Source organism: Molossus molossus, unplaced genomic scaffold, assembly GCF_014108415.1.
Source record: "Molossus molossus isolate mMolMol1 unplaced genomic scaffold, mMolMol1.p scaffold_m16_p_19, whole genome shotgun sequence".
In the NCBI taxonomy this organism is placed as follows: Eukaryota; Metazoa; Chordata; class Mammalia; order Chiroptera; family Molossidae; genus Molossus; species Molossus molossus.
This window is the reverse complement of record NW_023425354.1, coordinates 28,481,398-28,494,391: the sequence shown is the minus strand read 5'-3', so window position 1 is coordinate 28,494,391 and position 12,994 is coordinate 28,481,398. Positions and strand designations below refer to the sequence as shown.

Genomic DNA, 12,994 nt, shown 5'->3' with positions numbered 1-12,994 from the left:
AATATGCCAGAAGAAGGAAGTGGGGCAGCTACCATGAATTGTTTCTGTTGGCAGAAAAGCAAGAAATTGGAATGGTTTCCTCCATAGGCATACAGTTAACAATCAGGTTCCCTTGTGAGCACCCCTTAGAATAGGAACTGGCATGGATTTTTGTGTATGTGGCACTTTAGCCAATGGCAAGCATCATAGACCTGAATGCTGGGAGTTTTTTTTTTTCTTTTTAAATCCTCACCTGAGGATATTTTTCTATTTATCTTCAGATAGAGTTGGGGGAGGGAGAGAGAGAGAAACATCGATGTGAGAGAGACACATCGACTGGTTGCCTCCCACACGACCCTGGCCAGGGCTGGGGATGAAGCGCAACCAAGGTACATGTCCTTGACCGGAATCGAACACTTGACTCGGTCCGAGGCTGACGCTCTAACTGCTGAGCCAGACGGGCCAGGGCTGAATGCTGGAAGTTTAAGTACACAGTTTGATGAGTTTCCACAAATGTATATCTACCCATGTATCTACCCAATCATCACTTCAAACAACATATAGAACATTTCTATCACCCTAGAATCACACCTCTCATGTTTGTTTATAGTTAGCTCCCACCCAACCCAACCCAGGCAACCTCTTACTGGATTTCTCTCACTATAGATTCCTGTTCTAGAATTTTATATAAATGGAATCATACAGACATAGTCTTGTATCTGTGCCGGCCAGTTTTCCCCAGCAGTTTATTGAGTCTCTGCCTCACTGCCAATTCGTCCTACCCTACTGCCCCTCCTCCTCCCCATACACTCCTGTGCCTTTCTTTTTTTTTTTTTATCCTCACCTGAGGACATTTTTCCATTTTTTGTTCAGGTAGAGTGGGAGGGAGAGAGAGGAACAGAGAGAGAGAGAAACACCGATGTGAAAGGAACACATCGAGTGGCTGCCACCTGCACAACCGACCAGGCCTGGGGACAAACTGCAACCGAGGTACGCGCCCTTAGCGGGAACCGAACCCGGGTCTCTCAGGACCGCAGGCCGACGCTCTAACCGCTGAGCCAAACCAGCCAGGGCTCCTGTGCCTTTCTTAATTTCCCCATGTGTCAGTTGAATTTTTCACCAACTCTAGGAAGATAACATTCCCCAGCCCAGTTACTGCATTAACTTGAACTTCCTCCATCTTCAGATATTTCTAAATAAAAATGGTTTGGAACACAAAAGGGAAAGCAAATTAAATGCTATTTCCCCCCATTTATGCTTGTGGAGGAGTCCTAATGACTCTAGGTTATTCCCTCACTGCCACATGGGGCCTCATTGAGATAATAGGATTTGCAGGGAAAGTATCTGGGAGAGCTAAGGCTGTGCACTCCCTCCCCCCACCCATTAAGTGAGGACTGAGGTTTCCTCTGTAAATCCTGAATGCATTACTGGCAACTGGGTTGAGGGTCAAATGTCAAATACTCTGCAGTGATGGGAGAGGACATCTGTGGCTAATTAGCGCACTAATTGGCAAGCTGGGAATGGGGAAGCACAGGACTTGCCCTCTCAGTTCTGCACCAATGGGAAGCCAACTCCCTGTCCAAGCTGCAGATCCCTGAAGGGGGATGAAAGACAATGAGAAAGTGTGTTTGTATGAGAGCAGAGCATCCTACCCCATCTCCCTAGGTCACCATAAGACAGGACACAGCTTTAGGAACTGGCCTTACTTTAATCAGGAGAGTAAGAGTGAGCCAGTGGCCAGAGGTCTACCTCTTCTGCTCACTTTAAATTTAATCCTTTACTTTGGAGATGAATTATACACCCAGCTAAGCTGATTTCTCTCTCTCCCCCACCCCCCATATATATATGTGTGTGTGTGTGTGTGTATATATATATAATATATATGTATATATATATTTTTTTTTTTTTGAGAGAGAGAGAAACATCAATTTGTTGTTCCACTTATTTTTGCATTCATTGGTTGATTCTTATGTGCCCTGACCGGGGATCGAGTCCACAACCGTGGCATATTGGGATGACACTTTAACCAACTGAGCCACTCAGCCAGGGCCTAAACTGATTTCTTGAGTGACCCACATTTTGTATGAAGGTGTTCAAAGGCCTCAATACTCATGTAGATTGGGCAACATTTATCCATTGATCCATTTATCATTGCATTTGATAAATATTTATAGTACCTGCTATATGCACATCATGGGCCAAGCACCATGGAGCCCCCAAAGATCAGTTAGATGATCTTTGCTTACAAAGATCAATGCTGTGGTCTTGCCCAGGTTGTAGTCTAGCAGGTTTGTGAGGTCCATAAGCATTAAGTACAAATGAGGGAAGCTGTGAGATGGCCAAAAGATGGATGTACCAGGGATTCTAAGATGGGAAAGAACATTTATGATCTAGAGTCATGGAAAGTTTCATGGAGGAGGTACCTTTTGAACTGGACCGTGTCAGGTGGGGGAGAATTTCAGTAGGTGGATGAGGTTGGGAAAAGGAGCAGAAATAAAGACAAGGGGGGAATCCATGGACGTTTTTGGTGAGATGGTGGCATCCATACTGTAGCATATTGTCTCTCTGAGGCAGGTGGCCTCCAAGCTGAGAACCTCTTTCCCCTTGCTTTGCAGATCAATGAGTTGAGCAATGTCCCTGTCCCTGTCATGCTAATGCCAGATGACTTCAAAGCATACAGCAAGATCAAGGTGGACAATCATCTCTTCAATAAGTAAGTTGCCTATTGAGTGGGCTCAGGTTTTGTGGGCAGGTTTCCCTCAAGGCATAGAGCTGAAACCCTGTGTAAGGTGGGGCCAAACCAGCACCTGGCAGGGTGTGACAGCGACACCTGGATCACAGAGCTGAAAAACTGGCTGGAAAAATGCATTCATTATGGACCTCTCTCCCAGCTGTCTTGTCCTCTCACTCCTTTATCAGCCTACCTCCAGGGTCCCTCAGGGCATGTGGCTGGGCTTAGGATGGTTCATATAGAGCTAGTTTAGGAAGAAGTGAGCTGCTCAGGAGCTGACATATCTGAGATGAGGCTGACAGCAGTGGCCCTATCTCGATCTTAGTCTGAGGCAAGAACCTGCCAGCCATGATTCTGGCCTCGGCTGCAGCCCAGCTCTCTTCTCTCCAGCTGGTGTGTGAACAACAGGCTGAGCATGGTGCTTGAGGGCACTATCCAAAGTAATTCTTCCCACTTTTGCTTATTGTGGCTTCTTGGATTAACACTCGGGTCTGAAGTTTGTCTCAGGTTTTGTTGAAGCAGCCATCTCACCTGGCAGAGTTTGGGGCTTGCTCTAAGCCCTTTGGAGGCCTTGCTTTTATCTTAACGTGGGTCACCCTAGAAACTGCTGCCCACACTCTCTTTCTTTCTGCATTTGAATCCTGGTTCCACTCTCCATTGTTCCATAGTCCTCACCACCCCACCAGCTGGGCTCTGTCACCCCACCAGTCTCGATTGTTAGGTGGGAGGAGAAGTTGATTTGTTTGTTTTAATCCTCACCTGAGGACATTTTTGCATTTATCTTCAGATAGAGCAGGAGGGAGAGAGGGAGGAGGAGGGAGAGAGAGAGAGAAACATCCATGTGAGAGAGACACACTGAGTGGCTGCCACCCATAGGACCCCAACCGGGGCCGGGGGAAAAGTGCAACCGAGGTACGTGCCCTTAGCAGGAACCAAACCCGGGACTCTGGTCCACAGGCTGACGCTGTAACCACTGAGCCAAACCGGCCAGGGCTGATTTGAAAATGTCCCTTAGTGACCTCTCTCTGCTCTAGTAATAAAATCTTCTTCTAGAAGCTGTCTTCATATCTGCTGATTGCTAAGTGGCCACCTGTATAGAAGACAAATTCTCCTGTGTTTCTTTCTCCTCTACTCTCACATCACTGCAATTGTGTAGGACACCAGGTAGATGTCCTGCAATTCATGTCTCACGGATTAAGGACTCAGTCCCACAAAACTACTCCCTCCCCACCCCCCTTCATATGCCAGTCACAAGTCCAGGTTGTCACCTGTGCCTCTGACTGACCTCTGTAGATCTGAGGTTCCCAGGACCCTCCCCCTTGGAGTCAACTAATTTGTTTCACTGGCTCACAGAACTCAGGAAAACAGTTTACTTACTAGATTATTGGTTTATTATAAAAGATAACAACTCAAGAATAGCCAAATGAAAGAGATGCAGAGGGCAAGGCACAGGGACGGGGGCAGAGTGTCCCTGCCTTCTTCACGTGCACCCCTCTCCTGGCACCTCCACGTGCTTACCAACCTGGGAGCTCCCAAACCCAGTCCTTTCAGGGTTCTTATGGAGGCTTCATTATGAAAACTTCATTAATTAAATGATTGGCCATTGGTGACTGATTCAGCTTCCAGCCCCTCTCCCCTCCTCGAAGGTCAGTGGGGTGGGACTGACAGTTCCAACTTTGTAGTACTGGTTGATTTCCCCTGGCAACCAGCACTCATCCATAGAGGCTTTCCAGAAGTCACTGCACTAACAGAAACTCAGGTGTGGTTTGAAAGGGGCTGGTTATGAATAACCAAAAGATACCTGTATTGCCCTGGCCAGTTTGGCTCAGCGGTTAAAGCGTCGGCCTGCGGTCCGGAGAGACCCGGGTTCGGTTCCCGCTAAGGGCACGTACTTCGGTTGCAGTTTGTCCCCGGCCCTGGTTGGTCGTGCGGGTGGCAGCCACTCGATGTGTCCCTTCACGTCGATGTTTCTCTCTCTCTCTCCCTTCCTCTCTCTCCCTCCCATTCTACCTGAACAAAAAATGGAAAAATATCCTCGGGTGAGGATAAAAAAAAAAAAAAAAGATACCTGTATTGCTCTTATCACTTAGGAAATTCCAAGGGTTTGAGGAGCTCTGTGCCAGAAACAGGAACGAAAGCAATACATTTTTCTTATTACCTCCCAGTATTACACCACCTGAGGATGGAGAGGCAACCCTCAGCTCGGAGGCAAGAAAGGCGGTGGTTCAGTTCCAGGGGTCAGGGCTCTGGATGTGGGCTCTGTACCACTGCTTATTTGAGTTTCCATGACCTCTGGTGAAGTTCCATCACCTTGACATCTTGGCCTAAAGCAGAGCATCTAATCTCTTATTTTCTTTTATCTCTCCTCATTCCTTTTGTCCTTTCTTTTTTTTTAATCCTCACCCAAGGACATTTTTCCATTTTTTGTTCAGGTAGAGTGGGAGGGAGAGAGAGAGAGAGAAACATCGATGTGAAAGGGACACATCGAGTGGCTGCCACCCGCATGACCGACCAGGGCTGGGGACAAACTGCAACCGAGGTACGCGCCCTTAGCAGGATCCGAACTCAGGTCTCTCTGGACCGCAGGCTTACTCTCTCACCGCTGAGCAAAACCGGCCAGGGCTCCTTTTGTCCTTTCAATGCCTGTTTATGTGCTTCTTATTAAACTACAATACTATTTTCTAAAAGACAGGAGTATAAGAAGGCAGACTAATCTGATTTCATGAGAAGCCTCTTTTTTATTTATTTATTTATTTTTAAGTTTTCCAATAAGATTTTATTTACAAAAATGATGGTTGGCCAGATTTGACCCATGGAAGCCGCGGCTTTTTGTTGTTGTTAATCCTCACTCGAGGATATTTCTCCATTGATTTTTAGAGAGAGGAGAAGGGAAAGAGGGAGGGAGAGAGACAGACACACACATTGATGTGAGAGAGATACATCGATTAATTGCCTCCCACACATGCCCTGACCAGGCTGGGGATCAAACCTACAGCCCAGGTACATGCTCTTGACCAGGAATCGAACCTGAGACCTTCAGTGCACAGGCTGACGCTCTAACCTCTGAGCCACACTGGCCAGGGCAAGCTACTGCATTTTATTTCCTTGAGGTCTATCATCCTGGAGGAGTCAGAGGGACATATTTCTAAAAGGGAGTTTCCAAACAGGGTGACTACTGTCAACATGGAAGATTTGGAGGAGGCATCACTTCAAGGATTCTCTCCTCTCCTGGGAGCCTGTGGATTTTTTTTTTTTTAATCCTCACCCGAGGACATTTTCTGATATGTTGTTAAGATAGAGTGGGAAGGAGAGAGAGAGAGAAACCTCAACGTGAAAGGGACACATTGAGTGGTTGCCACCCACACGACCCAGTCAGGGCTGGGGACAAACTGCAACAAGGTACGTGCCCTTAGCGGGAGCCGAACCCGGATCTCTCCTAGACTGCAGGCCAACGCTCTAACCGCTGAGCCAAACCGGCCGGGGCAGCCTGTGGATTTTGATTGATGGAGAGAGGGAAGGGTGGAGATTGGTGCCAGCAAACAAGGCCCCATGATAAGATGGGGTCCCAGTCCACTGACTGAGCATCTCTGATTTAAAGTGCCCTCCTTCTCCATCCCAGTGGAAGCCAAGGGAAGGGCTTCCTGGACGCAGCCAGGAAGGATATTTTGATAGGAACATCCCTAGGGGAGAGGGTCCCTTTGATGAAAAAGGCCTTTCCCTTTAGCAGTCAGACTGACATGCACTTGGCAGCAGCTGAACCAGCTGTAGTAAGGACAGTGCTTGTGTAGTGAGGCTTGCACTCAGTCTCACTTCCTGGCAGGTAAGGTTTTTTCTTTAATCTAAATCTTGTTGAAAGGTAAATAACATACACTCAGAAAAAGTACACAAATTTTAAGTATACTGCTAGATTAATTTTTACAAAGTAAACACAAGGGATGTAAAGTTTTTAAACTTACATGCTCAGAATCACCTGGAGTTTTTCTTAAAAATGAAGCTTTCCAGCCCTGGCCAGTGTGGCTCAGTTGGTTGGAGTTTTGTCCCGTGCATCGAAAGGTCTTGGGTTCAATTCTTGGTCAGGGTATATGCCCAGGTTGTGGTTTTGTTCTGGGTTTGTTCCCCGGTCGTAGTGTATATGGGAGGCAACCAGTTGATGCTTCTCTCTCACATCAGCATTTCTCTCTTCTCTCACCCTCTTCCTCTCTCTCTAAAATCAGTGAGGACACATCCTCAGGTGAGGATTAAATATTTTTTTAAAAGAAAAAACTTTCTAGACTCACCTCTAGAATTTCTGGGGCCTAGAAACTTACATTTTAAGCACTGCAGATTATTTAAATGCCGGTGGTCTGTGGCCCACACTGTGAGAGTTCTGATGTGCAAATAAGATGAGCAAGATGTTCACAAAGACCTGTTTCTGCTTCCCCCTAGGGAAAACCTCCCCAGCCGCTTCAAGTTTAAGGAGTACTGCCCCATGGTGTTTCGAAATCTTCGGGAAAGATTTGGGATTGATGATCAGGATTACCAGGTACAGGTGTTTTTGCAAAATCAGAGGGATTAGCAAGTGGAGTGGGGTCAGGAAGTCACAGGACAAGTAGAGAAAAAAGCGTCTGCTATTCTTGTGCTGTGTTTTCCTGTCATGGTCCTTCCCCACCCGGGCAGTCTTTCCTTCAGTGTTGGTGGCCTCTTGCCGGGCTGAGGGCCTTAGAAGTGCTTCTCAGGCTCCTCTCCCTGGGAGGGGAGCAGTGGGAGGGAGAGGAGCCTGTGGAAGCTGCTTCATTTTAGTCTGATATTCCCAGTCTAGGCTGAAGAAGCCTTCTCCGTAGTTTGACGTAAAAGAGAGAGAATTGTTGCCAGCAGAAAATGAGGCCTCTTAAAGCAGATAAGACAGGTTAGAAAAGGAAGACTTCAAGGGTAGTGTGACTTCTTGCCAGGTATGAGTTCCACCTCTTAACCTTGTCCCCTGTCCTGATGCTGGGAGGGGGCAAGGCATGGCAGAAAACGGCCCCCTTCAGGGGGTGATAATGTCATAGAGGACTTTGTCCTGCTGGGAGGAATGAATTTTAATATCAGGGACATTTTAGTCTGACTTATATTATGTCTATGGTTTCTGTTACTTCTCCACCTAGCATCTTCCCTGAGCCTTCTTCCCTTGGCAGGCAGCTTGGGGGTAAAAGTGGGAGAACCTTCCACTTCACTTTTGTAGCAGTAAGAAATATAGCTGACTTTCCATTGTCTGTGGGGAAAAAGGAGGGTCCAGCCTAGTGAAATCTATAATGGATGCCCTGTCTTTTAAAACACTGTACTTCCTCCACCGCACTCCCAGTAAGCCTTTCCCAGAGTAGTTCATGACGAGCAGACGGGGTGAGTCCCCTCTCCTCTCTCCTCCACTCTGAAGGCCTCCTGCGAAGCTGTGTATCCTGAAGAGCAGGGTGAGAGGATGTGACGGGAGATGTCAGGGACTTGGCGAGCGGAGTGTCTGTCTAAGGGTACTTGGGAGGTCCCTCCAGCCTCCTCTGTTAGGACCAAATCCTAAATGAAATCATGACCTGATTGGAGCCTGAGACTTTCTGAAAACTTCTTGCCATTGTTGCAACCCCAGGTAACCTACTGGGACTTCTTCCTTCCATTGTGGCTCCTTCCCTCCCCCTTGGCCATCCAACCACATCCTCTCTGTGTCTGTATTTTCCTCTGATAGCCTTGTGGGAAATGATGTGCTCAAGACTGAACTTGGGGCAGGGAAGGTGGTGTTCAGGGAAGGGACTCTGTACCTTTGGACTACTAACCTCAGTCAGAAGATGCTGCCTAAAAACAAGGCAGGGAGAGACCTAGACTTCCCACTGGGCTTGAGGCCTCCATATCTTCCTGGAAGGAGGACCAGGCTGGGACAGCGAGGCCCTCAGTCATGTAGCCTACTCAGCATTTCTGGATTGGGGACACCCTGTTTTGGGGGGTGCTCCTTTAGTTTAGAGAGCCCCTCACCACTTCAGACTTCAGTTTTCCCCATGAAGGTGGTGCTTCCTTCTCATGAGGAGGCATTAGGTGAAGGTAAAGAGTCAGGTCCTAGGTAAGAGATGAGGAGAGGCCCTGGCCGGTGTGGCTCAGTTGGCTGGGTGTTGTCTCGTTGCTAGTTTGATTCCTGATGCCTGGGTTATGGGCTCAGTCCCTGGTATGGGGCCTGCAGAAGGCCTCAGATCGATGTTTTGTTCTCATATCGATGTTTCTCTCCCTTTCCCCTCTCTCTAAAAATCAATTTTAAAAAACGAGAGGAAAGGGTTTAGAGCAGAGACATTTCTGTGAGCAGATCACTGCATGTTTTCCTGGGAACGGGGACAGCTGGGATGTCCCTCCCTGCCTTGCCTCCCAAACGTCTTCTGGTGTCTGCTTGGTGAACACATCCCTTTGGTTGACTAACCTTCCCCTACCCCTCTTCCTGAGGCTTCTACAGCTCTCTGATTCTAATCGGAATGGGGCCCCGAGGGGGAGCAGGAGCAGAACCAGAAAAGCCCCCACAGTCCTGCACAGATAAGCAGGAGTTTGAGGTTAAGGGAGAGGTGTTGGGCAGAGAGGTGAGGACCAACTTCCTGCTTTGAGAAGGGTTTTCTTTTTTTTTTAATCCTCACCCGAGGACATTTTTTTGTTCAGATAGAGTAGGAGGGAGAGAGAGGAAGAGGGGAAGAGGGAGAGAGAGGGAGAGAGAGAGAGAGAGAGAGAGAGAGAGAGAGAGAGAGAGAGAGAGAGAAAGAAACAGAGAGAGAAACATTGATGTGAAAGGGACACATCGAGTGGCTGCCACCCGCACGACCAACCAGGGCCGGGGACCTGCAACCGAGGTATGTGCTCTTAGCGGAAACCGAACCCGGGTCTCTCTGGACCACAGGTGGACGCTCTAACCGCTGAGCCAAACCAGCCAGGGCTGGGAAGGGTTTTCTAGCATCAGGGTACATACAGGGAAAAGAGACGACTGTCCATTGCTTATTTATGGTAGACTTCTTGAATATTTCCTAAGCGTTGTTTTTGTAACCCCAAGAGATCAGGAAAATCACCTCGGTCTGCCTCCTTGTGTTCCAGGTGAGGAAACTCAGGAGTAGAGAAGTTAAATGGCTCACCCAAGGGTCATATCACATGTGAGTGGCAGGATTAGAACCCAGTTCCCTGACATCTGAGGTAGCTGTCTGGGATCGGAATGAAAGGCATTATTTCACGGTAAATCCTCTTCCCATCCAACCAAGGACTGAAAACAGCTCTTGTCACTCTTAAGGAAGACTTTTGGGAGAGAGATGAACTTCCCATGAGAAAAGGGGTGGGTAAGGTCCCATCTGTCTAAAGCCGTTGGCTTTAGAGCAATCTGGCCCATAAGTCAGAGTCCTGTTCCCCTCCCAACACCAGCTCACTTTGTCTTGGTCCATCAGAATTCAGTGACACGCAGCGCCCCTATCAATAGTGACAGCCAGGGCCGATGTGGCACACGTTTCCTCACCACCTACGACCGGCGCTTTGTCATCAAGACTGTGTCAAGTGAGGATGTGGCTGAGATGCACAACATCTTAAAGAAGTACCACCAGGTACGGTGAGTCCCGAGCCTGGATAGGAGCGGGTAGGTTGGAGGAGGGAGAGGAGAGCCGCTGGGGGAGCTTCCTGAAGAGAGATTGGTCCTCTGGTGATGGCAGATGCCTCCTGATAACCAAGCACTTGGCCCTGCCCTGGTACCATGATTCTGGGAGGAGAAATGCCTATTTGAAAAAATGTAAAAGGAGAAACGAAGGCATGTTACTGACTCTGTCCTAGTTGAACAGCTGTTTCTTGCCAGAATTGGGAAGTTTTCACACTCTGGCACCTGCCTCATTTCTTCTAAAAGAGATCCTGTCGGCTCGGCAGGGTTGCTTTTCTTCCCATTCCTCTCCCCACTCGTCTGGAACCTGTCCATGAGGAAAGCAGGGTGCAGTGGCATTATCTGAGTGCTTGTCCCAAGCCTGCCTGGGTCTTCCAGGAAAGCTGGTGCTCTCGGGCACGGAGAAGCGGAGAAAGGGACTTCTGGTCCCTGGGGAATCACAGCTGCAAACCCTGGGCATGGCGTGGGCGAGCGCTGTGGTCTGGAGCCCCTCTGCTTTCCCAGACAGCCAGATCACACCCTGCCTCTGCTGCCCTCGCTGGGCCCCCACTCCAGGCCTCGATTAGTGATTTTCCTGCGATGGAACCCCAAAAACATGAACTCAGGGCTCTGCGCTCAGCCTCTCACTCTGTTATGCCAGTTGGGGGTGGGGGTGGCTGTTGCCTATTGTAAGTCTGATGAACCCCGTGACTTCACATAACCCAATTTAGAATCCCAGGCAGGGAGCGTTGTAGCCTGGGGAGAGCCCTATCCATCCTGGCACCTTCACGTGTTCCTTAGCCTTCCTCCCTTCCTTTCTAGTTCATAGTGGAGTGTCACGGCAACACCCTTTTGCCACAGTTCCTGGGCATGTACCGCCTGACTGTGGATGGTGTGGAAACCTATATGGTGGTCACCAGGAACGTGTTCAGCCATCGACTCACTGTACACCGCAAGTATGACCTCAAGGTAAAGGCCTCTGTGTTTCCCAGCTCTGTGGCTGCTCTCTCCCGGAGGCTCGGGGCCACGACTCTAGCTACCACATAGTGGGAAAGCCAGAACATATGTTTGGCGTGGACAGGTGGCTCTGGAGTTGATATGTCTCATTCTTGTGGGCCAAAGGCTGTTTGAAGTCCAGGTGACAGTGACAGGAGGTTATTTAAGCCCCCCGTGTGCCACATTTATGTAACAGTTGATGTTCTGTAACTCCTGTCAGTGGGATGTGCACAGTAAGGTCAGCAGTATGGGACAGGCTGTTCTGACGCACACACTCTGGCATCCGTCCAGGCCCCATGGACTGACAGCACAAGTGCGTTTCTAGACACCGAAAAGAACACACTTGTGCCTGTGAACCCAGTGCTCCGCTGTTCTTAACCCTCACTTGCTGACTTCACCAGTCACCTCACACCACTGTCCCTCTCTTTGCTGCAGCTGCACTGGTTTGCTGTGCATTCCTGCGGTGTCTGTGCTCTCCTCCTCCCCAAGACCTCACACAGGCTGCCTGGGATTATTTCCCTCCCTGCCCTTTCTTTTACCACCTCCTCCCCCACCTGACTACTTCCTACTTACCCTTCTGAGCTCAGCCCAGGTATCACTTGTTCCCGGAAGCAGGCCTCGGCCACTGCCCCTCTCCAGTCCAGGCCTCTCCCTGTGCTTCTGGCACTCAGAGCATCCTGTCTCCTCTCCTGTACCACTCGGCACCATTGTGGTTAGTGGATTAATTACTTGTGTAACTACTGCTTAATGCCTGTCCCCCGTTAGAAGGAAAGTTTTCTAAGGGCAGGCACGGAGTCTCTTGGTACAGTCCTGTTTCCTGAGCATGTAACTTGTACACAGTCCAAGCTCTGCAAACGGTCTGTCAGAGGAAGTGAGCAAGTTGCCCCCTCGGATTCTAACCAGCCGCTTCAGTTCACCTGCTGCCTCTCCCCAAAGGCTGGCGCATGTTTTCTCGCTGAAGGGGATTTGCCTCAGCTGGACTTCTCCTGATGGCTCTTATCCTTTCAGGGTTCTACTGTTGCCAGAGAAGCGAGTGACAAGGAGAAGGTATGCCGGGACTGGTGCTGATCAAGTGTGGAGTGGGTCACTTGGAATGCGAAGCACTACTGGCCATCCTGTCCCTTCCTCCACCACAGCCCCTAGTCCACTTCCCAGACATGCAGTCTGTCAGTGCTTTCTGTCACTGAGCACTGGCCTAGCCTCGGCCTTGGTCTCCAGCCTTTTACATCTGCCCTGGAGGGCTGACAGTATCCATATCATGGTCCAGCCTGAATCAGTGGGCGGCTGCCTGAGCCCTGAGGTGATCCAGGCTCCGCGGGAAGGCATGCTGTGGTCAGTCCTCATTGTCTGACAGATGCCGTACATTTGCCATCCCTGTCTGCCCCAAGCCTGGGATGGTAGCCTCCTGTGCTGAGCTGTTGATTTGGCAGGTTGACTCTGTACTCTAAAGATCCTTCCTTTTTCTGTGCTGTTGCCACCGGCAAAAGTCCTGGGAGTGGATGAATCAGGCTGCCCAGCTAACACTCTATTGTTCTCCCAGGCCAAGGACTTGCCAACGTTTAAAGACAATGACTTCCTCAATGAAGGGCAGAAGCTGCATGTGGGAGAGGAGAGTAAAAAGAACTTCCTGGAAAAACTGAAGCGGGATGTAGAGGTACTTTTTAACCTCATTTTCATCTTGGTTGAGCAGAGCCCCTCTTGGC

General features: G+C 49.3%; 1 protein-coding gene across 3 annotated transcripts in view; it reads left to right on the top strand.

The window, feature by feature from the left end:
- PIP4K2B (phosphatidylinositol-5-phosphate 4-kinase type 2 beta) overlaps nucleotides 1–12,994 on the top strand; it is a 33,619-nt gene that overhangs the window by 10,801 nt on the left and 9,824 nt on the right. For 2 of the 3 annotated variants that reach the window (XM_036268685.1, XM_036268688.1), the window contains exons 2-7: nucleotides 2,595–2,692; nucleotides 7,136–7,232; nucleotides 10,117–10,269; nucleotides 11,118–11,264; nucleotides 12,300–12,338; nucleotides 12,832–12,945. In XM_036268685.1, the coding sequence (XP_036124578.1) occupies nucleotides 2,595–2,692; nucleotides 7,136–7,232; nucleotides 10,117–10,269; nucleotides 11,118–11,264; nucleotides 12,300–12,338; nucleotides 12,832–12,945 (648 nt within the window). The remainder of the gene's footprint in view (nucleotides 1–2,594; nucleotides 2,693–7,135; nucleotides 7,233–10,116; nucleotides 10,270–11,117; nucleotides 11,265–12,299; nucleotides 12,339–12,831; nucleotides 12,946–12,994) is intronic. The other variant, XM_036268686.1, reaches the window with a different exon arrangement.